Source organism: Chlorocebus sabaeus, chromosome 15, assembly GCF_047675955.1.
Source record: "Chlorocebus sabaeus isolate Y175 chromosome 15, mChlSab1.0.hap1, whole genome shotgun sequence".
Lineage (NCBI taxonomy): Eukaryota > Metazoa > Chordata > Mammalia > Primates > Cercopithecidae > Chlorocebus > Chlorocebus sabaeus.
This window is the reverse complement of record NC_132918.1, coordinates 74,102,936-74,129,102: the sequence shown is the minus strand read 5'-3', so window position 1 is coordinate 74,129,102 and position 26,167 is coordinate 74,102,936. Positions and strand designations below refer to the sequence as shown.

Here is a 26,167-nt window from a genome sequence, read left to right as displayed (position 1 = left end):
TAGAATTTTACTGAAGAACTTAGAGATATAAATCTACTTAGAGAACAAATCAGAAATTCTGATTTAAAGTTCTGTTTACATAAATATCACACTATATTTTATTTAGATTTTAGGTTTATTTTGAGTGCCTTGGAGTAGGTGTGATGGAGACACTAAAGCCACAGAGGTTAGACTATGCTATAGATACAATTTAACCCCAAATCTCAGTGGCTTAAGAACAAGAAACATTTGTCTCTGGCTTATGCTGCTTGCCTGTCAGATTAATAAGGTTTTCTGCTCTCCTCACCCACCCAGGAATCCGGGCTAATAGAGACCCCACCATCTTATAATTGTACCATCTGGAATATATGGTTTGCTTTACCTATTTGTCAGCCAATAGACTAGATAGGCACATAGGCTTTTGATTGCCTCAGACCAAAAGTGACATGTCATTATCAATTCATTGACCAAAATGTATCCTGTAGTCTCATCTGAATGAAAGGAAATAGAGTAATCCACAAGACCAATGAATGTTTAATGAGTATTACTGTTTCCACTAGAGCCCACCCATTTCTTTGGAAAATACTGCAAGAAAAGTGCAGCTCATATATCCTAGAATCTGAGTGAACACTGAATACAAGATTTTAAATGGCATTGATGTGTCTGAAAATATTTGTTCAGCAAGTGAATAATGAAAAGAAGATTACAGGGTGAATTTTCTGTCTAACTTTTTCAAGCACTAAAAAGTATTCGCTTTTATATAAGGGACATAATTAATGAAAATGACTAATAACTGCATTCAAACCAGCATAGCTGACTTTTAACTTACACTTTCCTAGCTATGACTACAGACAATAGTAATGTTTATTTGAGAATGATCCATTGTTTCAGTTATCTATTCCTACATAACAAATTACCTACTAGGCTAAAGTGGGTAGGTTTGGGGTTTTTTTATGGGTTGCAGTCAGATGGCAGCTGGGGTTGGAATCATCTGAAGATATCATCTCTCAAATATCTAACACCTCTGTTGGGATGGCTCAAATGGATGGAGCCTGGCTAGGTATCTCTTTCTACATGACCTCTCCACAAGACTAGCTTGGGCTTCCACACAGCATGGCATTATAAGGATAGCTGGGCTTCCACATGGTACATAGTTTCTCCTAGAGGGAGCATTTCAAGAGCACAGGACCCATACTGCACGGCTGCTTAGCACCCAGGCTAGAAGTCTTAGTGTTACCTCCACTGTACTCTACTGGTCAAAAGTGAATCACAGGGCCAACTGAGCTCCAAAGAGAGGAAAATATACAAAGATGTGAGTACTAGGAAGCATATTTCATTGGGGTGCCATTGTTGGACACAAGTATCACTAATCAGACATTTCATTAGCTCAGACTCTGATTTCCTACACTTGAAATAACTTACTTTCAAATGCAAGTCAAAATGTTCAAGGTTTCATATTACAACAAATTTGCTTTGCCATAGTTTCTTTCCTCCTAATCCTCTAAACAAAACTATAGATAGAATGTGATGGTTTGCAAATGCATAAGAATTTGTATTTCATGTCTCTACTTATCTCTATACTTATGAAGCCAGGATGTAAACTAGATACAATCAACATATGTCTAGGCAGTGCTGGCCATGGGGAGAGACTTCTCTGCTTGAGAAAAGGAGAAGAAATAGTGGGAAGGACTTTGTCTTGTAGTTTGGGTGCCAGCTCAGCCTCAGTAGAATAGAGCACCAGGTAGATTAACTACTACAGTTCCCAACTCCAGGTCCTAGCTTCTAGATGGCATCCACAGATCCACCTGAAGCCAGAGAGAACTCAACACTCTGAAGGAAAGGATACAAGCCTGGTTGGATTTGCCACCTGCAGGTTGTACACCCCTTAAGCCTTGAGTGAACATAGGTGATAGCCAGGTAGTGGTCACTGCAATCCTTGTGTAAGACCCAGTACTATGCTGGCTTTGGTTCTGACCCAGCACAGCCCCAGTGATGGTGGCCAGAGGGGTGCTTGTGTCACCCATCCCGCAGCTCCAGGCATCTCAGCAGAGAGAGAGAGAGACTCCATTTACTTGGGGGAAAGTAAGGAAAGAGACCAAGAGTCTCTTCCCGGTGATCCAGAGAAGTCTTCTGGAGCTTACCTAAGACCATCAAGGTGTTGCCTCTATGAGTCTGCAAGAGCCACAGCATTACTGAGCTTTAAGTTCTCTCTAAAGCAGATATTGCTGCAGTAACCGAGACTTAGATAATAACACCCAAGTTCCTTGGAATATCTGGAAAGCCTTCCCAAAATGGATGGGTGCATACAAGCTGAAACGGTGAAAACTGCAATAAATAGTTTACTCTCGAATACCCAGGTGCCCATGAATATCCACAAGCATAAGACCATCCAGAAAAATGTGACTTCACCAAATGAACAAAATAAGGCACCAGGGACCAATCCCAAAGTGACAGAGATATGTGACCTTTCAGACAGAGAATCCAAAATAGTTGTTTTGAGGGAGCTCAATAAAATCCAAGATAACACAGAAAGGAATTTAGAACCTGATCAAATAAATTTAACAAAGAAATTAAAATAATTAACAAGAATCAAGCAGAAATTCTGGAGCTACAAAATGCAACTGACATACTGCAGAATGCATCAGAGTCTCATAATGATAGAATTGATCAAGCAGAAGAAAAATTAGTGAACTTGAAAACATGCTATTTGAAAATCCATAGTCAGAGAGAAAAAAACAAAAGAATAAAAAAACAAGGAAGCATGTCTACAAAATCTAGAACACAGCCTCAGAAGGACAAACCTAAGAGTTATTGGCCTTAAAGAGAAGGTAGAAAGATCATGATAGAAAGTTTATTCAAAGGGATAATAACAGAGAACTTCCCACATGTAAAGAAAGATACCAATATCCAAGTACAAGGAGGTTATAGAACACTAAGTAGATTTAACCCAAAGACCAACTCAGGACATTTAATAATCAAACTCACGAAGGTCAAGGATAAAGAAAGAATCCAAAAACCAGCAAGAGAAAATAAACAAATAACATATAAAGAACCTCCAATATGTCTGGCAGCAGACTTCTCAGTTGAAACCTTGCAGACCAGGAGAAAGTGACATGACATATTTAAAGTGTTAAAGAAGAAAAACTTTTATTCTAGGATAGTATATCCAGTGAAAATATCCTTCAAACATGAAGAAGAAATAGTTTCTCAGAGAGAAAAAAAGCTGAGGGATTTCATCAACACTAGACCAATCCTATAAAAAAATGCTAGAGAGAGTTCTTCAGTCTCAAAGAAAATGATATTAATGAGCAATAAGAAATTATCTGAAGGTGCAAAACTCAATGGTAAGAATAAGTACAGAATATTATAACAATGTGACTGTGGTATGTAAACTACTCATACATTGAGTAGAAAGACTAAAAGATAAATATATCAAAAAAGTATCTATAACAATTATTCAAGACAGTAAAATAAGGTGTAAACAAAAATAACAAAAAGTTAAAAAGGGGATAAAGTTAGAGTTATTAATTTTTTCCTTGTTTATTTGTTTATACAGGCAGTGTTAAGTTGTCATCAGTTTAAAATAATAGGTTATAAAATACTTGGAAGCCTCAGGGTAAACTCAAATCAAAAAACACACAACAAATACACAAAAAATAAAAAACACGAAATTAAAACATACCACCTGAATAAATCACCTTCACTGAAAGGAAGAAAGGAAGGAAGGAAGAAAGAAAGGAAGAAAGGAAGACACGACTGTAAAACAAAACAAAATGACAGAAGAAGTAAGTCCTTACTTATCAATAATAGCATTGAATGTAAATGGACTACACTCTCCAGTCAAAAGACACAGACTGGCTGGCTGGATAAAAATACAAGACCCAATGATCCATTGCCTACAAGAGACATACTTCAACTGTAAAGACTCACATAGATACAAAATAAAGGGATAGAAAAAAGATAGTCCATGCCAATGAAAACCAAAAATGATCGGGAGTAGCTATATGTATACCAAACAACATAGATTTCAAGAAAAAAACTATAAAAAGAGACAAAAAAGGTCATGATACCATGATAAAGTCAATTCAGCAAGAGGATATAACAATTACAAGTATATATGCACCCAACACCAGAGCACCCAGACATATAAAGCAAATATTATTACAGCTAAAGAGAGATAGACCTCAATACAATAATAGCTGGAGACTTCAACACCCCACTTTCAGTATTAGTCAGATAATCTAGACTGTCCTTTGTTCAATGTCAACAAAGAAACATTGAACTTAATTTTCACTATAGACCAAATGAACCTACTTAATAATAGGTATTTACAGAACATTTCATACAATGGCTGCAAAATACACATTCTTTTTCTCAGCACATGAATCATCCTCAAGGACAGAACATATGTTAGACCACAAGGAAGTCTTAAAACATTCAAAAAAATTGAAAGTATGTCAAGTATCTTCTCTGACCACAATGGAATAAAATGAGTAATCAATAACAGGAGGAATTTTGGAAATTATACAAACACATGGAAATTTAAAAATATATCTTGAATGGCCAGTGGGTCAAAGAAGAAACTGAAAAGGAAATTGAAAAAAATGTCTTAAAACAAATGATAATGGAAAGACAACATACCAAAACCTATAGAATATAGCAAAGTAGTAGTAAGAGGAATAAGCTTATGGCAATAAGTGCCTATATCAAAAAGTAGAAAAAAATTCAAATAGACAACCTAATGATGCATCTTAAAGAGTTCGAAAAGCAAGAGCAAACCAAACCCCAATTTAGAAGAAAAAAATAAAGATCAGAGTAGAAATAAATGAATTTGAAATGAAAAATACAAAATATCAACAAAATGTTTGTTTTTGGAAAGGATAAACAAAAGCAACCAAGCTTTAGCCAGACTAAGAAACAAAGAAAGAAGACTCAAATAAATAAAATCAGAGATTTAAAAGAGGCATCACTGCTGGGTGCAGTGGCTCACACCTGTAATCCCAGCACTTTGGGAGGGTGAGGCGGGTGGATCACTTGATGTCAGGAGTTCGAGACCGGCCTGACCAACATGGTGAAACTCCATCTCTACAAAAAAATACAAAAATTAGCCAGGCCTGGTGGCAGATGCCTGTAATCTCAGTTACTTGGGAGGCTGAGGCAGGAGAATCACTTGAACCCAGGAGGGGGAGGTTGCAGTGAGCTGAGATCACATCATTGCACTCCAGCCTGGGTGACAGAGCAAGACCCCATCTCAAAAAAAAAAAAAAAAAAAAAAAAAAAAAGAGAGAGAGAGAGACATTACCACCTCACTACAGAAATTTCTGTACCACTACAGAAATTCAAAGGATCATTAGAGGCTACTGTGAGCCACTATATGCCAATACATTGGAAAACCTAGGAGAAACTGATAAATTTCTAGACACATACAACCTACCAAGATTGAACCACAAAGGAATCCAAAACCTGATGAGAACAATAACAATAATGAGATCAAGGTTGTAATCAAAAGTCTCCCAGCAAAGAAAAGCCACGGACCCAATGGCTTCACTGCTGAATTTTACCAAACATTTAAAGAAGAGCTGATGCCAATTCTATTCAAACCTTCTGAAAAGTAGAGGAGGATGGAATACTTTCAAACTCATTCTGCAAGGCTAGAATTACCATAACACCGAATCCAAAGACACATCAAAAAGAGAAAAATACAAACCAATATTCCTGTTGAATATTGATGCAAAAATCCTCAACAAAATGCTAGCAAACAAAACTCAACAATACAGTAAAAAGAACATTCATCATGACCAAGCAGGATTTATTCCTGGGATGCAAGGATGATTCAACATGCACAAATCAAGGAATGTGATACATCATATCAACAGAATAAATGATGAAAATCATATGATCATTTCAATTGATGTTGAGAAAGTATTTGATAAAATTCAACATCTCTTCATGATAAAAAAACAAAAAAAAAAATGGGTGTGGAAGCACTATACCACAATACAACAAAAGCCTCACAATTCTAGTATCATACTGAATAGGGAAAAACTGAAAGCCTTTCCTCTAAGACCAAAAAAAAAAAAAAAAAAAAAAAAAAGCCTCTCCAGAATAAGACAAGGATGCCCACTTTCACCACTGTTATTCAGTGTAGTACTGCAAGTTTTAGCTAAAGCAATCAGACAAAAGAGAAATAAAGGCCATTCCAATTGGAAAAGACAAACTCATATTATCCTTGTTTGCAGATGATTGGATCTTACATGTGGAATAACCTGAAAATTCCACCAAAAAAACTATTAGAACTAATAAGTAAATCCAGTAAATGACCTCTATCTTTTATCATATATGAAAACCAAATCAATATGGATTAAAGACTTAAATCTAAAATTTCAAACTATGTAACTACTAAAAGAAAACATTGGAGAAACTCTCCAGGACATTGGACTGTGCAAAAGCTTCTTGAATAATACTATACAAGTATAGACAACCAAAAAAAAAAAAAAATGACAAATGGGACATCAAGTTAAAAAAGCTTTTGCATAGCAAAAGTAACAACAAAGTAAAGCAACAAGCCATAGAATAGGGAAAAATATGTGCAAACCATCCATCTGACAAGGTATTAATAACCAGAATATATAAGCAGCTCAAACATCTCTATAGGAAAAAATACAATAATCCAAGTAAAAATTGCCAAAATACCTAAATAGATATTTCTCAAAAGAAGACATACAAATTGCAAATGGGCATATGAAAAGGTGCTTGGTGTCACTGATCATCACAGACCTGCAAATCAAAACTACAATAAAATCATCATACCCCAGTTAAAATGGATTTTATCCAAAAAACAGACAATAACAAATGTTGGTGAGGGTGTGGAGAAACGGGAACCCTCATATACTGTTGCTGGGAATGTAAATGAGTACAACCACTATGGAGAACAGTTTGGAGGTTCCTTATAAAACTAAAAATAGAACTACCATATGATCCAAGAATTTCAGTGCTAGGTATATACCCAAAATAAAGGAAATTAGTATATCGAAGAGATATCTGCATTCCTTCATTCATTGCAGCACTATACACAATAGCCAAGACCTGGAAGCAACCTAAGTGTCCACCAACAGATGAATGGATAAAGAAAATGCGGCACATTACACAATGGTGATCTATTCAGCCATAAATAGGAATGAGATCCAGTCATTTGCAACAACATTGATGCAACTGGAGGTCATTATGTTAAGTGAAACCAGCCAGGCATAAAAAGAACAACTTTATATATTCTCATTTGTGGGAGCTACAAAAAATGAAAACAATTGAGCTCATGGATATAGAGAACAATGGTTACCTGAAACTGGGAAGGCTAGTATGGGAGAGGGGAATTGGGAGTGGTTAATGGATACAAAAATGTAGTCAGATAGAATAAATAAGATTTAGTATTTGAGAGCACAACAGGGTGACTACAGTTAATAATTTATTATACATTTAAAAACAATGAAGAGTATGATTGGACTGTTTATAACAAAGGATAAATGCCAGAAGAAATGGATACCTCATTTACTCTGATGTGATTATTTTGCATTGTACGCCTGTATCAAAATATCTCATGTACCCCATAAATATATGCACCTACTAGGTATCCACAAAAATTAAAACTTAAAAAATAAATTGTCATTTTGTTATTCTGGTCAGACTCTCAAATACATGAATGCAAGTATCAGGTAGGGCACTGCGGGTCTTCCCTTTTTTATATACAATTATATAAATCAAGTGTATGTATATAAAATAGCTGTCTAAAGTAGAGGGCTTGGAGCTAGCTCCTTAACAAAAGTATTTCACAGAACATCGACATCAGATTTGATGAGGTTACTTCATACTTGTAAGTGAACAAAACAAAAATGAGACTACTCCTTCATTATGGCTAAGCACATAGAAAAAAAGATCACTGTCCAAATTACAAAACTGATCAAACATTATCCTCACCCAGGTTAACACTAGTGACTGTTGCTTCCTTACAACTTACATCTTTAGCCTGGCTCCATTTCTCTTCCCTTCTGGATAAAACTGTTAAGATAATCATGTAAGTCTGAGCTAAGGTAAGGGTATGCAAAGGCATATAAAGTGGTATAATGGACAACTGGAGACTCAGAGAGAGGGCAGGAGGGAATGAGGGATATAAAACTACATATTGGGCACAAGGTACACTACTCATGTGATGAGTGTGCAAAAATCTCAGATTTCACCCCTATTACAAGTCATTCACATAACCAAGAACCACTTATACCACAAAAACTATTGAAATTTTTTTAAAAAGAAAAATAATCATAGAATTATCCCCACTTTATAACAGCACTCAATTCAGGGGAAAAAAAAAAAACACTGCTACCTCAAATCTGACCAAAATCACCTAACCCAGGCCCAAATCCCATAACAAGCCCCTCCCAACAGCACCCTCCTATTCAGATGCCCATGATTTCCATGGTGTGCTGTCTCCTTTCCTCCAGCAACAGCAGGCAATAAAGAAAGTGTCCTTTCAGGCATTTGTTATAGAGATACCCCACTTCTTGCTACCAGTTTCTGTCTAAATTCATTTGTACTGTTACAACAAAATACCTGAGAGTTGGTAATTTATAAAGAGCAGAAATTTATTTTCTCATAGTTTTGGAAGCTGGAAGACCACAATCGCTAAGGCCCCAATGTCTGCTTTCAAGATGGTGCCTTGTTGCTGTGTACTCCAGAGGGGATGAACACCATGTCCTCACATGATGGAAGAAATGGAAGGAGACAAACCATGCCCTCAAGCTCTTTTATAAGGGTTCTAATCTTACCCATGAGGGCTCTGCCCTCATGATTTACTCACCTCCCAAAGGCCCTATCTCCTAATACTATCACATTGAGGATTAAATTTCAACATATAGATTAGGAGGGGCACATTCAGACCATAGCAGGAAGTAATAATCCTAAACTTGGTTCAACATATGTATGTTCCTGATGGTCTTTGACTGGTGGGTATTATAAAGATATAGGTATAGATACAGATATAGACATAAACAATTTTTTTCTATATACTTAAATTGCAAACATACAGATCAACAAACTCACTCACAGATGAAAGTGGTCAATTTTGCTCAGAGTCCTGAACCAGAATAAACTGGAAGTTCACATTAATCTCTATGGATACCACAGCATCAAGCAATCATACGCACATGATCGCAATATTAATGTTTCATCATTGAAATCTCATGGCCAGCACATGAATCCCAAATGCGTAACATGGATATCATAAATGCCGAACATCATGACTGACCAGTGATTGAGAGTATAAACTACACTGGTCTCTGGTAGCCTCTACTTTTCCCACAGCAATGCTTGAAGTGATGATAGTGATTTCACTTCAAACAGTTCATATTTATCAACTTTCATGTGAGCCTTGGTTATGGAGAAAATGGAAACTAATGATTTGAGGAAAGAAAAATAAACAAATAGTGATTTGAGGCTCCCCTTTCTGCATGCTATTCCCACTGTTATTTCATATAATTCAGTCATTCATTCATTCATCAAATAACTTCAGGAGCTTCTACTCCATAGTGAGTACAAGATATACAGGTATAAAAATAATATACAAGAAAATCCAGGAAAAATATTCACTGTAGTCTTTTATCAGCAGGCCACATTCCCCTTCCCTTACTATACAAAAACAATAGAATCCTCTCTTTTTCCCTAGTTTAACACTAATCCTTTTCAATGCCTAAAACTTCAGCTATCAGCCTTGAATTCTGTCAATTCTATCTACTACTAGAAAATAATGACACTGGAATATCTAGTCGAGTTTTCTTGAGTCAATTGCTACTCTTTAACACATTACAGTCTTTAAAAAAATCACTGGTTTTCCATTTTAATGGGATACATTTTAAGGTTCTCACCTATCAAAGACTATTCTAAACAAAAGTTTTCCAAAGAGCTAAAGAGTCGTCCATCGATAGATTGATCATTATTGACCAAAACTGTACACTGAGGGCTTTAAGAACACAATGCTTGGATTGATGCCAATTATCTAAAGAAAAAACTTTTAAATTATAAAGTATAGTAAGCTAAACTATTTAATATTCATAAGAGATTGTCTGACTATGAGAGGGAAGATAGGAAGTCAGAAACATTTCTACAGAGAAGTATACAATATGTATAGAAAATTATCATAATTTCAATTTATCACTTTAATTTTCAGCCAGTCACCACTCTCACTTGTCGATTTTCTTTATTCAAAGTGTGGTGCTTAATGATTATTTGGCACAGATATTTGTAAGCATATAAAACTTCAAGATACATTCATTCCTGACAAAATGCAAAACAAGGGGAAAAATAACACTTTCTTACAAATGTGTTTTCAAATCATTTCAAATAAAACACAAAAAGGTACATTTTAAAATAAAATTTATTAATAAATATGGTAAAGTCTATATTTTGAAAGTTATCTATTTATAGTGTACAAGTAAATTTAAGCTTTTTCAACAAAGAAAATTAATCATGCAAAAATAATTTCAAAGTAGAAATAGTATATGAAATACAAAAATGTTGTGTTCTGATTAGCTCAAAACATAACTATTGGTTAAAATGGCTTTCAATGGCCTTAAATTACTCTAAAATCTTTAGAGAGGTAATATTGCCTACCAATTAGTAGATTAGGGCACTGTAATTTGATTCTGTGTCATTGGACAAGCTAATTAAGTCAGTTCTCTCATCTGTAAAATACTGCATAATTATCACAGAGATATTGGGAAGATTAAATGAGAGAGTACATTCAAAGAAATTAGCAGACATCACATAGTAAATGTTCAATAAATGTTAGCTATGATGACAATGAATATGAAAGTATGGTGATTTTATTAATTCTCATACCAGCACACTTCTATAAATAGACAAGTATCTGCCTGTGTACTGATTTACTCATTACTGTATCTATGTTGTATCTACCTGAGGTTTACAACCAGTACTCTACAAACAAATAGGGCAAGATCCACTTGAACTCTGGTAAATATAAATCCATGGCTCAGCAACGTGGATAAAACTGGTTATCATTATGTTAAGTGAAATAAGCCAGGCATGAAACAACCAATATCACATGTTCTTACTCACATGTGGGAGCTAAAAAAGTGGATCTCATGAAGGTACAGAGTAGGATGGTGGATACCAGAAGCTGGGAAGGAAAAGAAGGAGGGGGACACTGAAGAGAAGTTGGTTAATGGGTATAAAAATGAAGTTGGATATAAGGAATAAGTTCTAGCATTTGATAGTATAGTAGGGAAATTATAACTTACTGTGCATTTCAAAATAGCTAGAAGAAAGAATTGTAATGCTCCCAACACAAAGAAAAAATATTTGAGGTGATGGATATCCTAATTATCCTGATTTATTATACATTGTATACATGTATCAAAATATCACATGTACCCCCAATATCTGTACAACTATATTAATAAGAGAAAAAAACAAAAAGCAAGAACAGCAATATATTAATGTTTGCTCAAGATGGATGATGGATACACAAGAGCTTGTTACTCAATTTTACTTACTTTATTGTACACCTAAAAATTTCTGTAATAAAATCTTGTAAATGTTTTTTTAAGAAATCCATGACTCAATTAAAAATATATATATATGTTCTGCAGATGCCGGAAGTCAAAGGAGAACATAGGAACTGGAATCTGGGATTGAGTTGGCAGTTATGCTTTCAACCTTAGGCTGAGAATTTGTGTAGGTAATTTTCAAAGACTGAAGCCAATAAGCTTATTTATTGCAAACACAAAAGACAAAGGTTCTTCTTATAAACACAAATTTAAAAGCGGTGGATTAGAGTATGAGTAACAAAGAAGAATAATTATTCTGCATGGAATAGAGGAGTAAAAGGATTACTACCCACCAGGCCAGCTCAGAAGAACAAATCTCGGAGTTTTCAGCAGCTGCAAGGCTGTGATCCTGTAAATATTCACACATTTCTAAAACAAACGCCACTGTTACAACAACAAAAGAATGAAGTGCATATACAACAGTAGGTGTACCATTCAGAGGACAGCTGAAAAGCTGTTAGAAAAACACAGACCATACCAGGCAGTCCAAGAGACGGCATTTAATACACGGAACTAGTTACAAGTGTGTTGTGAGAGCTAAAATGTCAATAGGTGAGGGAAGCTGCTACCTCCCTTAGGGCTGAGGGGTCAAAGGGGATTGTCTCTAGAGGCTAGAAAACAGAATTGTCTCACAGGAGCTGGTCTACCCAGACCATAGAGAGATGCTACCCAAAAGCAGACAGAGAAGAAAATAAATATCCTGGTTTTGTTCTTCCTGTCTCTTTCCTAAGTCCCACCAAGGTCTCCCATTGGGAAAACCTATTTGGCTGTCAGTTAGCAGGGGAGCCCAGGAAGGTAGATGTCAAGGGATGGGCATTGAATGGATCTGCAAGCAAAAGAGCAAAGGTCCAGCACAACAGGCAATTGCCAAGGAACCTAAAGGAATATAAAGAACCGTACCACTCCTTTTGTTTAGAATAAAAAGGAACCCTCAATACCAAAAAGATGACACCAATATTAGTTTTAGACAGAGTACCATTTGAAAATCCCACCCAGTTATGCCCCACAATGAAAAAGTTCAAAGTCCCCCAATATAACCATAGTTCTTCCAATATGTGAGAGGGTAAAAAGGAAACCCACTTTTAGTACCTATTCCACTCTTGAATTTCACAGTCCCTTAAGTATTCAAAGAGAAAACATTGGGAAATATACACAAAATGGTCAACACTTTAATTTGCCTAGAATATTTAAAATGACACAAATACCATCCAATATGTTTATACCTTTATAAAAGTAAGTTAATTTCATGAAGGACTACCCTGTCTTCACTTTTCTCATTTCATTGCATCATGTGAAGAGCTTTCCAGGACCAGCACAGATTCACAAAAAGATAATATTAGATTATCTCACTGGGAAGTTCCCAAAAGGATCTTATTGATTTGTAAAATTAAATAAGTTCTGAGAAAAGAACATAGAATTCTAGAACAACTGAATTCATATAATCTTGAACAGTATATTCTCTAGGTCTCGCTTTTCTTAGATTGTAAAGATTAAATTAAAACATCTCCTAGGACTTTTTCAGAGTGGTGCAGAGATGAGTAGTGACTTGCTCAATTCAGTCCCTTGAAAGTCTGAGAACAGAAATCAGAAATACTACCAACTTATAACCAACTATGCATTTTCAGGTTATGTGCACTCTAGGAAGTAAATGAAACCTAGATAGTCAGAGTAATTTCTGTTTACTGGGGCTACTGCCCCTCTTTTGTGCCACCCGCTTTTTCAGTTCACAGTTGTCAAGCAATACATCCTTTTAAGTTACCAGAACCTACAGCATCCACACAAAGCTGATGCCAATGGAGGCAAAGCCATCACATCAACTTCTTCTTTTTACCAACTAATTCAATGTCAAAATAGGTACTAAGATAAAATATTGCATAGTGGTGGAATTTATTCTTCTCATTAATTTTCTTTACTATTGTTTTATTGACAAATGGCAATTTGTAATTGCAAAAAGAGAAAAAGTTTAAAAAGAGCATACAGAAAGAGTTCTTACATCATGCTGCTATTGCAGTAAGTTAGCACCAATGCTAAATTTTGACAAAAGTTAAAAAGAGTGGGGAGTAAATATAAATTATTTATAATGCACCTTCTTAAAATTACTGCAGAAGCTGAAGTGACCTGAAAAGTCACTTGGTTAGAGATAATTCTAACCAAAAGACAAATGAGAGTTGTTTTCTTCTTTGTCTCATAACTAGTAGGTGATTTGAATGCATATCCTACTCAGCTTTTAGAGTCCAAAGTTAGTGTTCTCTCATCATGTGGCTTCAGAAAGCAGAAGACCACTCAGAAGCCCACATGGTCACAGTCTGTCGCCTGTGAAAATGCTCACTAACGGAAAAGATCTATTTTCTTTACACAGATATGACATCACTCTGCTGGCTTAACTTAACCTTTAGGCAATTAACATTCAGTATTAATTGACATGAGTAGAGGTTGTTAATGAGCCTGAATAACTAGGCAAAAAAGTAATTCTTCATAAAATTAGTGTCTTTTCTTAATATATTGGTACTTCGTAAAATTAGTGTCTTTTCTTAATATATTGGTACATAAACTCACAGAGAGACACCAGGTACCACACAGTTCCATGCAAAGACACATGGGTGCCTATACAATTTTCTGGAATAAAAGAAACGGAAGAGAAAATTTTTGTCAAGGAAAAACAAGGCAAACTTAACTTTCAATATTTGATGGATTAATTTTATCTATGCTCTTCACTGTGGAGGGCTTTGAACATGGAAACTCAGCATCTTCCAAGCTCCTGCCCTCCTGTCACCATCACCTTCACACAGCCCTGACCTTAAACTTGACGCAGATGATGAATGAACTGCACAGCCCTTTGTCAAGAGAGGCCACATTTGAGGCAAGAATAGATAAGAGCCCAAAAGCTTCCATACTTGCCCAGCAAAAAGAAAGAGAGAAAGAGAGAGAGAGAAAGACAGAAAGACAGAAAGACAGAAAGAAAAGAGAAGAGAAGAGAAAAGAAAAGAAATAATTGAGTTCAAGCGCACTTCAAGGAAAACAAGCATGTCAAGTTTCTTAAAAAGAGCCTATTACCTGATGTGGCTGTGAACTGGACCATCTGCTATAGGAAGGAGCACCTGAAGACTTGTTGGCTGAAGTTCTCTGAGGAGAAAAAAAAATTCCCGCTGTCATAAAACAGGAATACACTTTATGTTTTTCTAAACAAATTATTTATGCAGTGTCTACAGTTCCAAAAATGAACACATCTTAAATTCTGTCTGAACTTAATCTTTCCCTTTTATTTCTTTTAAAACATCCTCCTCAGCAAATATAGTAATATGGATACCAGAGTCAAAATACATGCATCTAAGTCTCAGTTTGTATAAGTTATTTGATGTGGTACAAGTCACCCAAGCTCTCTCTCTGTTTTTTCTTCTGTGACACTGGAGTAATATTTATGTATGTATTTATTTATTTATTTATTATTACGATTGTTATTATTATTATTATTATTATTATTTTTGCAATGGAGTCTTGCTCTATTGCCAGGCTGGAGTACAGTGGTGCAATCTCTGATCTTGGCCCACTGCAACCTCCACCTTTCGGGTTCAAGTGATTCCTCTGCCTCAGCTTCCCAAGTTGCTGGGACTACAGGTGCACGCCACCATGCCTGTTCTTTGTTGTTGTTTTATTTTAGTGGAGGCGGGGTTTCACCATGTTGGCCAGGATGGTCTCGATCTCCTGACCTCATGATCCACTCACCTTGGCTCCAAAGTGCTGGGATTACAGGCATGAGCCACTGTACCCGGCTGGAATAATAATTTTTATATCATAGGATTTTTGTGAGGCTCAAACATAATTAGATATGAAGTACTTTGTAAAGATCTATGCACATGTAAAGTATTAATTCACTTTGGGAGGCCAAGACAGGTGGATCACGAAGTCAGTAGATTGAGACCATCCTGGCTAACACGGTGAAATCACATCTCAACTAAAAATACAAAAAATCAGTCAGGCATAGTGGCACATGCCTGTAGTCCCAGCTACTTGGGTGACTGAGGCAGGAGAATTGCTTGAACCCGGGAAGCAGAGGTTGCAGTGAACCAAGACCATGCCACTGCACTCCAGCCTGGGCAACAGAGCGAGACTCCCTCTCAAAAAAAAAAAAAAAAAAAAAAAAAAAAAAGAATTAATACAACAAGCAGAAAATAAGCCACATTATGGTAAGTTTCCACTTGAAACAAAACTGGTATACAAATGTGCAAGTTAATAAATGAGGTTATTTGAGAGTCAGTTATTTTTGTTATAAAGAGATCCTTCCTGTTTGGAAAGACCTGACTATGTCACTGCTACCCCCTCTGCGGGCTTGTAAAATGCCACAAGCTCATGTAGACAAGCTCATCCAAAACCATTCTTGACACCATTTTTCGATGTCTGCTTCCATCATAGAGGCCAGAAAGCTGACTACTCACTTTCTCAGCATACCTTCTCTCTAGAAATGGTAACATGGCACAGCTCTGGCCAATGAGACATAATGCTTCTGGGGGAAGTTCTAGAAAACTCTTTGTTTTCCTGGTGAAAGAGAAAGGAGAAGGCATGTACCATCCCATCACTCTTCTCCCTCTCTAAATGCAGATTTGTCACATACAGCTAGAGCAATCATTCTGTAACCATGAGGAAAAAGCCAAGAGCAGAGCAGACAGGCTGCCCCTATTCTTGTTGACCAGCTGAAGCAAAGCTTCAGGCTGCTCCTTTTGCCTAAATCCTCCTTGTGTAAATGACCATAATCACATTTTCTGTTACTTGCCGAGTTTAATGATATACTCTCCTCTCTCATTCAAAATAGGAGTCAAATTATAGGAATTTGATTCATCAGAAACTTGTGGGTGCTTTAGGCAGAAAGAACAGAATGACAGAGGCATGAAGATGTGAAAGCGCTTGGTGTGCTTGGAAAATGATCAAGAGACCAATGCCGTACTGCCAATTCTTGTATTCACCATCACTGTGTTCCATCTGCCTTTCAGGATTCCTATGTAATTCTGTGCTGGCCTTTGCTGATTCTGACAGCTTTCTTGAAACTCTGCCACAGAGAGGTTGGCATGGCGGCTCAATGCTGTGTTCTGCCGGCTCGATTCAACTTTCCTCTAGCATCTGCCCATCTGAGAAGGCAGGGCTGGGTTTCACTGTCAGGCCTTCCCAATCCCTCCCTTCGCCACTGAGGCTAATGAGATTGGACCCCAGAACAAAGTGTGAGAAAGTATTGTGGTTTTTAATACAGATAAAGGAAGAACTAACAAGGTAGTAGCTAGAAGTTAAACCAAAAACTTAACCATATTTCATTAGTGAGACACAATAGGAATGAACTTCAGATGTATCAGACTCTACCACTAAATGATCATGTACCTTCTCTGATATTCATTTTCCTAATTGTGAAATAAGGTTAAATTAAATGGTCCTCAGGCTAATTAATCCAGTCCCAAATCTGTACAATTTAATGATTCTACACTTTTAGAGTGTTTAAATGATTACTAATATAGTGGTAACACTGAATTTCCATGGAAAGATTATATTCCTTTCAATATTGTTTTCAAAAATACCAAAGAAATGTGTTCTTAAACCTCAGTTAACTAGACAATGTTAATAATTCAAAATAGCCCCTTAACTGCATATTTTAACAGATTCCAGCTTCCCTGAATTTTTAGAAAGAAACTGTCAACTGGTTTTCCAGCCCAATAATCTGGGCTTCAGTGAAGACTCTCTAAGTCTCCCTAAATCATAAGATTTTGCAATTCACTATCAGACTAATTTTTGAGGCATCATGCTTTGAGAACATATCTCATCATTGTTTAAAGCCACAATATGAATTTTTGAAATTGCAACTATAAATTTTACCTTCACTGTCAGAAAAACAAAGCTTTGGCTTTTTTTAAAAATCAAGATAAAATTATGGTAATCAAAGTCAAGATATAAGCGCTGACATTCAAAATATATTTTAAAGAAAAGTGAGATGTGTGGTCTGCAGCATGTGATCCAAGTTATCACGTAATCTTGAAACGGGAAGGGCAAAAAATGGGCACTTGTGGATTTGATTGCAATAATAACTCAGTATGAAATGCACATCTGTCTCTCCTAAGAAGTGTCACAATACTTCCATGCCCACATGTAACTTTTTCCTAAAGGTTACACTGCATTTCAGCATTGACTCAAGTATAATCAACTTTATAATGGTAATTGCATCTACTGTCATTCACACACTTCATGTCCTTTCTAGTGCGAAGGAAAAATGTACAAGGCAGTAGTTTAGCAACAAAATAACTGATCAACATTAATTACAAATCTAAGGACATAATGTTCAGAATTGTGTGGTGTCTTTCATGGATGTGACTGCTAAAAAATCAATCTCGTATCACAAATCATAATATCTGGTTGGGTTTCCGTGATGTGTTTTTGGAAAAACCAACAAACAAAAAAACTAGCCATAATATGCATAACATGTGGTTTGGGTGTCAGCTTAGACAAAAATAAAATTACCTGACAAACTAGCTAAGCAATTGTTCATATCCTAATTTTACTCCTACTAGTGTTCTTAGCAGCCAGTGGTTAATCAAAGAGCAGTACCCGGATCAGAATAATGAGTCATGCTGGTTGAAAATGCAAATTATCTGACCCCAGGAATTTACAAATCTCTGGGAGTAGGATCCAGCAATTTGCATTTTTAAGAGGCTCTTCAATTGATTCACACTAAATTTTAGGAGCAGGGGAAAATTCCAGAATAATCCCAACACATCCTTCTACAGCCACATGTATTAACTGAAGGACAAGGTCCCAAGGATATTATTGATAACAATTTTCTCTAAGCAGATACATTGAACACTCAAACTCCAGAGAAGTATTTCAGGAAATTGTGGAAAGTCACTTGGGAAAAAAAGAATCTGATGTTTAATCTACTGATATAGATTGAACCTTGAACCACAACCCAATTAAATAGTTGAGTAAGGGCTTTAGTTTAGATACCCCAGCCCACACCACCTCCCTGGGAAAACCCTTAATATCAAGAATGGCTGCTGCCCTTCAGATCTGTTTCCAACATATCCGTGCTTACCCCTTATCAAAATTCTTATCACACTGTCTTATAATTGCCTTCTAATACAGCTCCCTCTTTAGAGTACACATTCACAAACCTATGGTAAGGGGTGGGAGTGCCAGCTGGGGCTGGGTCTTATTTACTCCTGTAACCAGGCATGCCTGTGCCTGGAATTTAGTAAGTTCCCAGTGAACATCAAACTAATTAACAGCTTCAGTAAACAACCCTATTTACCTTTGTCACATATCAACAGGAGACAGCTTCAACAGGGACAGTGGTGATGGAAATGGCATTCTTGAGGGCAACTATGCATTAAAAATGGTGAAACTGGAGAGCCCCCATAGCTTCTGTAATTTCTTAGTAAGTGTAGCACCATTGGCCTAGACTTCAAAATATTAGCATGGGGAGCTCTGTAATATGGCTTCTTAGAAAATATCATTTGCTAAAGTTGCTAGGGTAAGAAATAAGGAAAATGACAGTCGCCACTTTAAAGTCGACAGCGCTGGTTAATGGGCATGTGTTGTACCGCATGAGAAGTCTCAGGAATACCGTGGAATAACTTTGAAAGAACTAAATGATCTGCAAAAGCTAGCAGGAGCTAGACATCAAAGAAATATTGAGACTAAAATGTTTACCCTCCTTTGAATATTCTCTTTTCCTTCCTCGGGCTGGTAAAACTCATGGAAATCCAAGTACTTTATATCATAAAGGAAGGAATACAGGAGTAAGACAGTGTAGAACATTTTGGTGACAAAGCATGCAGAAAGTGCTATTAGGAAGATCCTTTTTAACAGGGTGTTCTGTTAAACAAAGGAAAAAGAGGAAGTGTTGTGCAGAAGCCTGGAACACAGATCAAATTCAATGGCAATTTAGAGTTGAGGAGCAATGCCAGCTGCCGCAGGAAGGCTGCCAACCAACCAGGCAGCCGGTGTACTCCATCCCACAACTGTCCTTTGCTTGGCCAGCTTCTCCCAAGTCTAGTTGCCAATCACCATAAGATAAGGAACCTTGGGAACATGTACATTTTTCAGTAACTGGAGTTTTTCCTGGTATTACTGCATTAAGCCTTAAGCATATTTGAAGAAAAATGAAAAACCAATAAATAGTGTTGAAAGGTGCCAATTGAACATCTGCATTTAACATCTTAGCATAAAAAGTCATTGACAAATATGATCCAGGATCCAACATGGTTTGCTCAGGCAAACTGAACTCTGGATGGCAGACGTAAGTTTGGGGATTTTAATTTCAGCTGGAAAAACATATTTCCAACTCCAATGAAGTGAATCATGCAAGAAACGAGACCAAAAGAGCAAATGACCTAGACAGCAGTGACATTTTTAATAAGCAAGATATGGATAGCTGACTTAAAAATTATTCTTCCAGAGTAAGAGACTTTGTTAACAATAAGTAGAAGACTCTACCCATGTTCACCTAAATAATAAGTAGCTACACAAACCACAAGTACTCATACCAAGCAAACTAAGAAAAAGGAAACTGATAAAGAAAAAGAAGGTGGAGCGAAGTTCTGGACTTTATCAACTTTGCTATTAAAAGAATGGCACGATTTCCTCATTATAGCTGTGATATTCTGGAACAAATATTCCAACATGTGTTGCTATACCAATAAATCTTCAGCATTTATTGAGAACCTATGTAGTTAGTGTCCAGGAGATACATAATAAATGTTCTCTACCCTCCCCATCCTTTATAAACATAATTTTGAACCAATTTCCCTCATTTTAATAATAAATTATTGAGCTCAGTTATGAAACACAAGAACTCTAGATTCATTTCACTCAGCCAAGGAGTTCCATCACATTCTTAACACTATGGAGACTCTTCCAACAATTGGGAAAGAAATGCTACATAAAAGCTGACCTAAATCTTCCTAGTTTTAATAAAGCCCCAGATCATTAAAGCTTTGACAAGCAGCTCACATATTCTTTATCTCTTTTTAATGCCAAGCATCCTTTGGCATTTTTTTCATGATTAAATCAATCCGTTTTATTTAACCTTTCTCAGTGAGCCCTAGTTTCCAGCCTTTTAGCCATTTCACTGCCCTCCTCTGGACCGCCTCCGAAATCTCCATGTTCCTCCTTCTGAAATCTAAAGTTGGACAAGTTACTCATTGTGCCTCATTCCAATACAAAATGCAAAATAAAATAAATCTAAGCTAGCCTCAGCCCAAATATAAAATGGAGAAAATCTCAATACAATTGACCAGTAAAGATTGATTTAGTAACTATATTCAGTAGGCTTTGCCTCTTGGTTTTATTTATGTTCCAGTGAGAGAGAAGAAATAAATGAGTCTTATTTAAGAAGACCTAACAAAGTCTTTGTGCTTTGCTTATAAAAAGCAGATGTGGAATAATAGAGACTCCATCTTCCTCTAGGAGTTAAAATATGGCACATATTTACTGAAATCCAAATGTTCCTTGCAGAGTTTTTATTTGCTTGTTCTTTGAACCCCACTTCACTTTAACTTTACAACAATTTTGTTCCATATCTAGTATCTGCAAGGTACTCTGTTAGCTACAGGGGTTACAAGGATGCTGGGATTCTCCTCTGAGAGGTTTTTACCTCCTCCTCCTCTTCCTCTTCCCACTCCGCCCCAAAGAACAAGTAAGCCTAATGTCATCAGTCTTTATCCCATTACCCTATCATATTTTTTTCACAGAACCTATCACTGTTAGAAATGATCTTGTTTGCATATTTGTTTTATTTGACATTGTTCATGCCCTACATGAGACTCTAAGTACCAGGAGACAAGGGTTACTCTTTTTTTAACCATCACTTTTACCAGTACCAGTGTCTCAGTATATATGAGATGAATGAAATAATGAATGAAGAGACTCAGCTCTTACCCTCAAAGAGGTTACAGTTAAGTGAGGGAGGTTAATACATACATAACTCTACTATAAGGAAGAATATGTAATTACTAAGAGCATATAATTGCTCTAATTCTTAAGTGTTATGGGTGCACTGTGAGAGATTAAGCCCATTTGGGAGATTCTAGAAAGACTGGTCAAGATGTGGCAGTCATTGTACGTAGCTATTTTAAATGTACAGTTAGCTAGAATCCATCTGCCAAGACCATAGCATACGCAGGCTGTGCATGTTGTATACTGCATGAGGGAGTCATTCATAACATAAAAAAATTATGCGTTGGTATATTACAACACTCTTCCAGCAGATGTAAACTGTCTTACTGTAATAAAATTGGCATATTAGAACAATTGTCCAACCAGTGGAAGTAAATTATCTTGGGAAGGGTACCTTTTTCTCATTTACAAAATGGTGCCCGGTGGGCTATCAATGGTCTTACATGTGCAGGGTTGACTTTAGACACATGTAAAACGTTAGGCCCAACTTTCTAGCCTTGGACTTTCAGTGTCCTAGGCCGGAGGGAAGAGGTAAAGGCTAAGAAGTTTCATCACAGAGACTGCTTTAAACAGCCAGAATGTGTGAGCCGGGCTCTAAGGTGGCCTCCAATGACCCCTGCTTTCTGGTATTCACACCTCTCTGTAGGCCCCTCCCATATTATTTGAACAATAAAATACAGTAAAAATGATAGTATGTCGTTTCCTAGACTAGCATAGAAGAGACTAGGGTTTTCACCTTGGGTATGCTCTCTCTTAAATCATTTACTCTGGGTGGGTAAATCTAAGGACCCGTGGGTCCCCTATGAGGAGTCCCATATGGTGAGGAATTGAAGCCTTCTATAAACAGCCACATGCATGAGCTTAAAAGCCCGTCAAGCCTTCTGAGACTGTAGCACTAGCTAACGGCTTGACTGTAGCTGAAAAGAGACACTGGGCTGGAGCCACCTACCCAAACTACACTCAGAAACTATGTAAGATAATGTTGCTTAAGGCTGCTAATTCTTAAGGTAATTTGTTATCTACAGCAATAGATAACTCATACACCTTACTAGCAGAATCACTATTCACCTTTAGCTATGATACAAGTAAAAGTCTGTAGAAGCATATAGCATCCAGTGAATCATTCCTAGGGGAGAGAAAGACATTATTCTTTTGAAACATAGAAAACAGGAGTTTCAGGATTTTTCACCCTTTAGGTCTTTGGTGAAAAATTAATTCCCTGAATTTTCACATTGTTATTTAACATGGCTTGCAGTCACTTTCTTCAAGGAGACAGAACCAGCCACAAGTCCCCGAAGACATGAGCCCAAGGTAACCTCCAGCTCCCTTTCTGCACAAAACTAAAAAGAGCGAAAAGGATGCTCAGTAAATAAATAAGCTTCCTGTTATTAACTCAGCTTGATCTTGCTGCATCTTACAAAAATGAACCTACTCACTTTAGCTACAGGGTTCGATCTGCCAGACCATGTCTCAGAGAATCAGAAATCCTCCTCTACCAGTTCCATAGCAGGGTAGTGTAGGGACTCCTGCTTTCAAGCTAAGAAGAGAAGGTGAGGCATACACCGCATCCATAAGGAAAGCTTGAGCTGACTCACTGTTTCCCAAACTGCGTTATACAGAAATTGGACCCACAGAATGGACTACTGAAATACGGCTCTTTGGTCAGTTTCAGGCAATATTACACTTTTGAAATGTTCCAATTCAGGACTCAGCAAAATTTTTCTTTAAGGGGTCCTAGAGTAAATATTTTAGGCTTTATGAGCCATATGGTCTCTTTGATAATTATTCAAATTTGCAGCCATAAACAATATGCAAACAAATGAGTGTGGCTGCATTCCAATAAAACTTTATTTGCAAAATCATTCTTGGGTCAGATGTGGCCCACAAGTTGCTGTTTATATAGTGTTCTTATCTGTCTCTGGTATGTTGGGGTATGAGGAAAGCAGGAATGCTAACACAGAGGACACTGCTCTCTTGAGGAATTTCTGGACATTTTAGCGTATAAAAGGCACTGAGAATTTCTGATTCAAAGACCTATTCATGGATCAATCTGTTAAACCCAGTTTCCCAATGTTATTTATCCAGTGAACCTATTTACTTATCTTCTTCCCTCTTTATCTCAACTTATTTACTTATTGAATACCTATTAAACACCCCAGGGATCTGGTCTGCCTTAGAACACACCTGAGTAAATGAGTTATCCAATTTGTAGTACATATCAGCCTGTCTGAAAAATTTGACCCTAAATCTTCAGAGTACTGGTTTGGAACTTGGAGTATCAATGAACACTTTAAGTAATACCTTAACTTTCTTACAGAGGATAGTTCCAAAGACAGAAAACTTAAAAAGTGTTTGATTTGCGACTTGTTTATGGAAGATTGATTGAGTGACTGCTTGCCACATTTTCCTAGGTCTACTCCCACTTGAGAACTGGTCACTACTTTTGGAACTTGTGATGCAAAAATCGTCATATTGGATCACTACCTCCAGAAAATGTCAAGACACTAACATACCTAGCATTTAAAACTTAAAGTTGGGATGGGCACAGTGGCTTATGAATATAATTCCAGCACTTTGGGAGGCCAAGGTGAGAGGATTACTCGAGGCCAGGAGTTTGAAACCACCCTGAGCAACATAGCAAAACACCGTCTCTATCAAAAAAATAATAACAATAATTAATATTAGCTGGGCATAGTGGTGCACACCTATAGTTCCAGCTACTCAGGAGGCTGAGGAAACAGGACTTCTTGAGCCCAGGAATCTGAGGCTGCCATGAGCCATGACAGTGCCACTTTCCCTCCAGCCTGGGTAACAGAGGGAGAACGTGTCTCCAAAAAAATATAAACAAAAAAACAAACTCAAAGTTGATTCCACTGGCTGAATTCGTGGATTGAAGATTTTCTAGCAAGTGTTTTGGAAACTTGTAAGACACACGTAGTGGTGTCAGGTATTGTCAGAGTTCTTTTAAACAAAAGAAATCTTGAATTTCCTCATTAGTCACCCATGATTACAGACAATGGTTGCCAAGCAAACCAATTCTGGTACAATGTGGGAGGTGACTACACCAGGGTATTAATACCAGGGGGCAGGTATTGGAGGCCATTTGGAGGCTGCCCACCATATAAGTTACATGAAAAGAAATCTGGGAACATTTTGTTTCTTCTAGATCTGAGACTAATCATGTGGCATTAATCAAGTCATTTCTGCTCATCTATAAATTGAGAAGGTTGAACTAAAATCAAACTTTCCAGGAATACATGAGTCTTTAAATATTCATATATCACATTATATACTTTCAAGGTGTTTTCATAATACTGCTGTCATACACAGTTATACCATGTTAAAGGTATACACTGTCATACCACGTTAAATAGGCCACAGTCTAGCTAGAACACAGTTTCTGGGAATGGAGCTGCCCCTCACCAGAATTCCAATCCAATCACATTTTCCTCAAAGCCATATGAATTCTCAGTAGGGTCAGACCTCCCTGGACTTAAATGCTACCGATGCACTATAATCCACAAAGCCTTTCAAAGATTGAAAGTGGTGGAGGCATTTGCTGAATTTTAAGTGTGGTTTAATTAACACCCCATGAAATTGGAGATCCTTCTTTCTATCCCTAATCACAAAGAGACATGAAACTCCCAAGAAGTTTTCCTCTATAAGAACACATCCAGAGACACTGTGCAGCCCTCCACTATTACCCTGGGATTTTCTCTCGCCTTTTTACCTGCAGAACAAAATGAAATGGGAGGACCAACTTCTCCTCTGCAAAAGTAGCAACGGATTCCCCCTCAGTTGCAATGAGCTCCCCAACCACTGGCAGTTGTAACATGGCTCCAACTTGACCATTTGGCTGTAGGTACCAAGGAGAGCATAGCCACAGCCCCGGCAATGAATCATCCTCCATGCTGTCAGATACAAACTGCCCTCAGCGTGCATGCTTCTCAAGGTGGGTGTGCAGGTAGAAAACATTTAAATTCTGGCTCTGACTTAATGGAGTATGCCAGAGAGAGCACATATATGACTTTTCTTGGAAATGATCATATAGCTAATCCTTGTGGGCATCAATGGTAAAGTTTGAAAAGTACGTCAACTTTTCCCCCAAAGAAACTAAAGATTTTATAATTATTAAAAGAAGGAACAACTTACTTCTATACAACTTCATCTAAAAAAGCAACCGTATATCCTTAAAATACTCATTAGTAAATTGGGGGAAAGTTAATTATTTCAAATACAGACTTCTGTTTTGAAGAATATTGTTGCCACTTACATAATTTGAAACCGGAAAAAAAAAAAAAAAAAAAAAAAAAAAAAACATGGAGGAGTGACATGAAGTGGAGAATTGAGCCTAATTTTTGGAGAATAAGATTTAGGACCAGCACATGTAAAAGCAGTCACAAGCATTAAATGGAAAAAAAAAAAAAAAAATGGGCTGCCCAGTGCAATGTGTATATTTAAGTGGAGTGAATTCCAAGAAATTGTGGAAAGGCTGCCCTCTTCAGACACACTAATTTTTTTTTTTTTTTTCATTTTAAGTTGCTATAGATTTTTCTATATACATTTCTCTATAGAGAAAAATGGAAGGTGGTATAAAATAGTTTTCATATTTTATACAGAGCTTTATTCTAATACGTAAAAGTCAACCA

At 36.9% G+C, this 26,167-nt stretch overlaps 1 protein-coding gene across 1 annotated transcript in view; it reads right to left on the bottom strand.

Annotated features, from left to right (window-relative positions):
• Positions 1-26,167, bottom strand: part of LOC140708567 (uncharacterized) — a 631,061-nt gene that overhangs the window by 328,107 nt on the left and 276,787 nt on the right. The window contains exon 3 of the mRNA XM_073023812.1: positions 14,646-14,714. Within this exon, the coding sequence (XP_072879913.1) occupies positions 14,646-14,714 (69 nt within the window). The remainder of the gene's footprint in view (positions 1-14,645; positions 14,715-26,167) is intronic.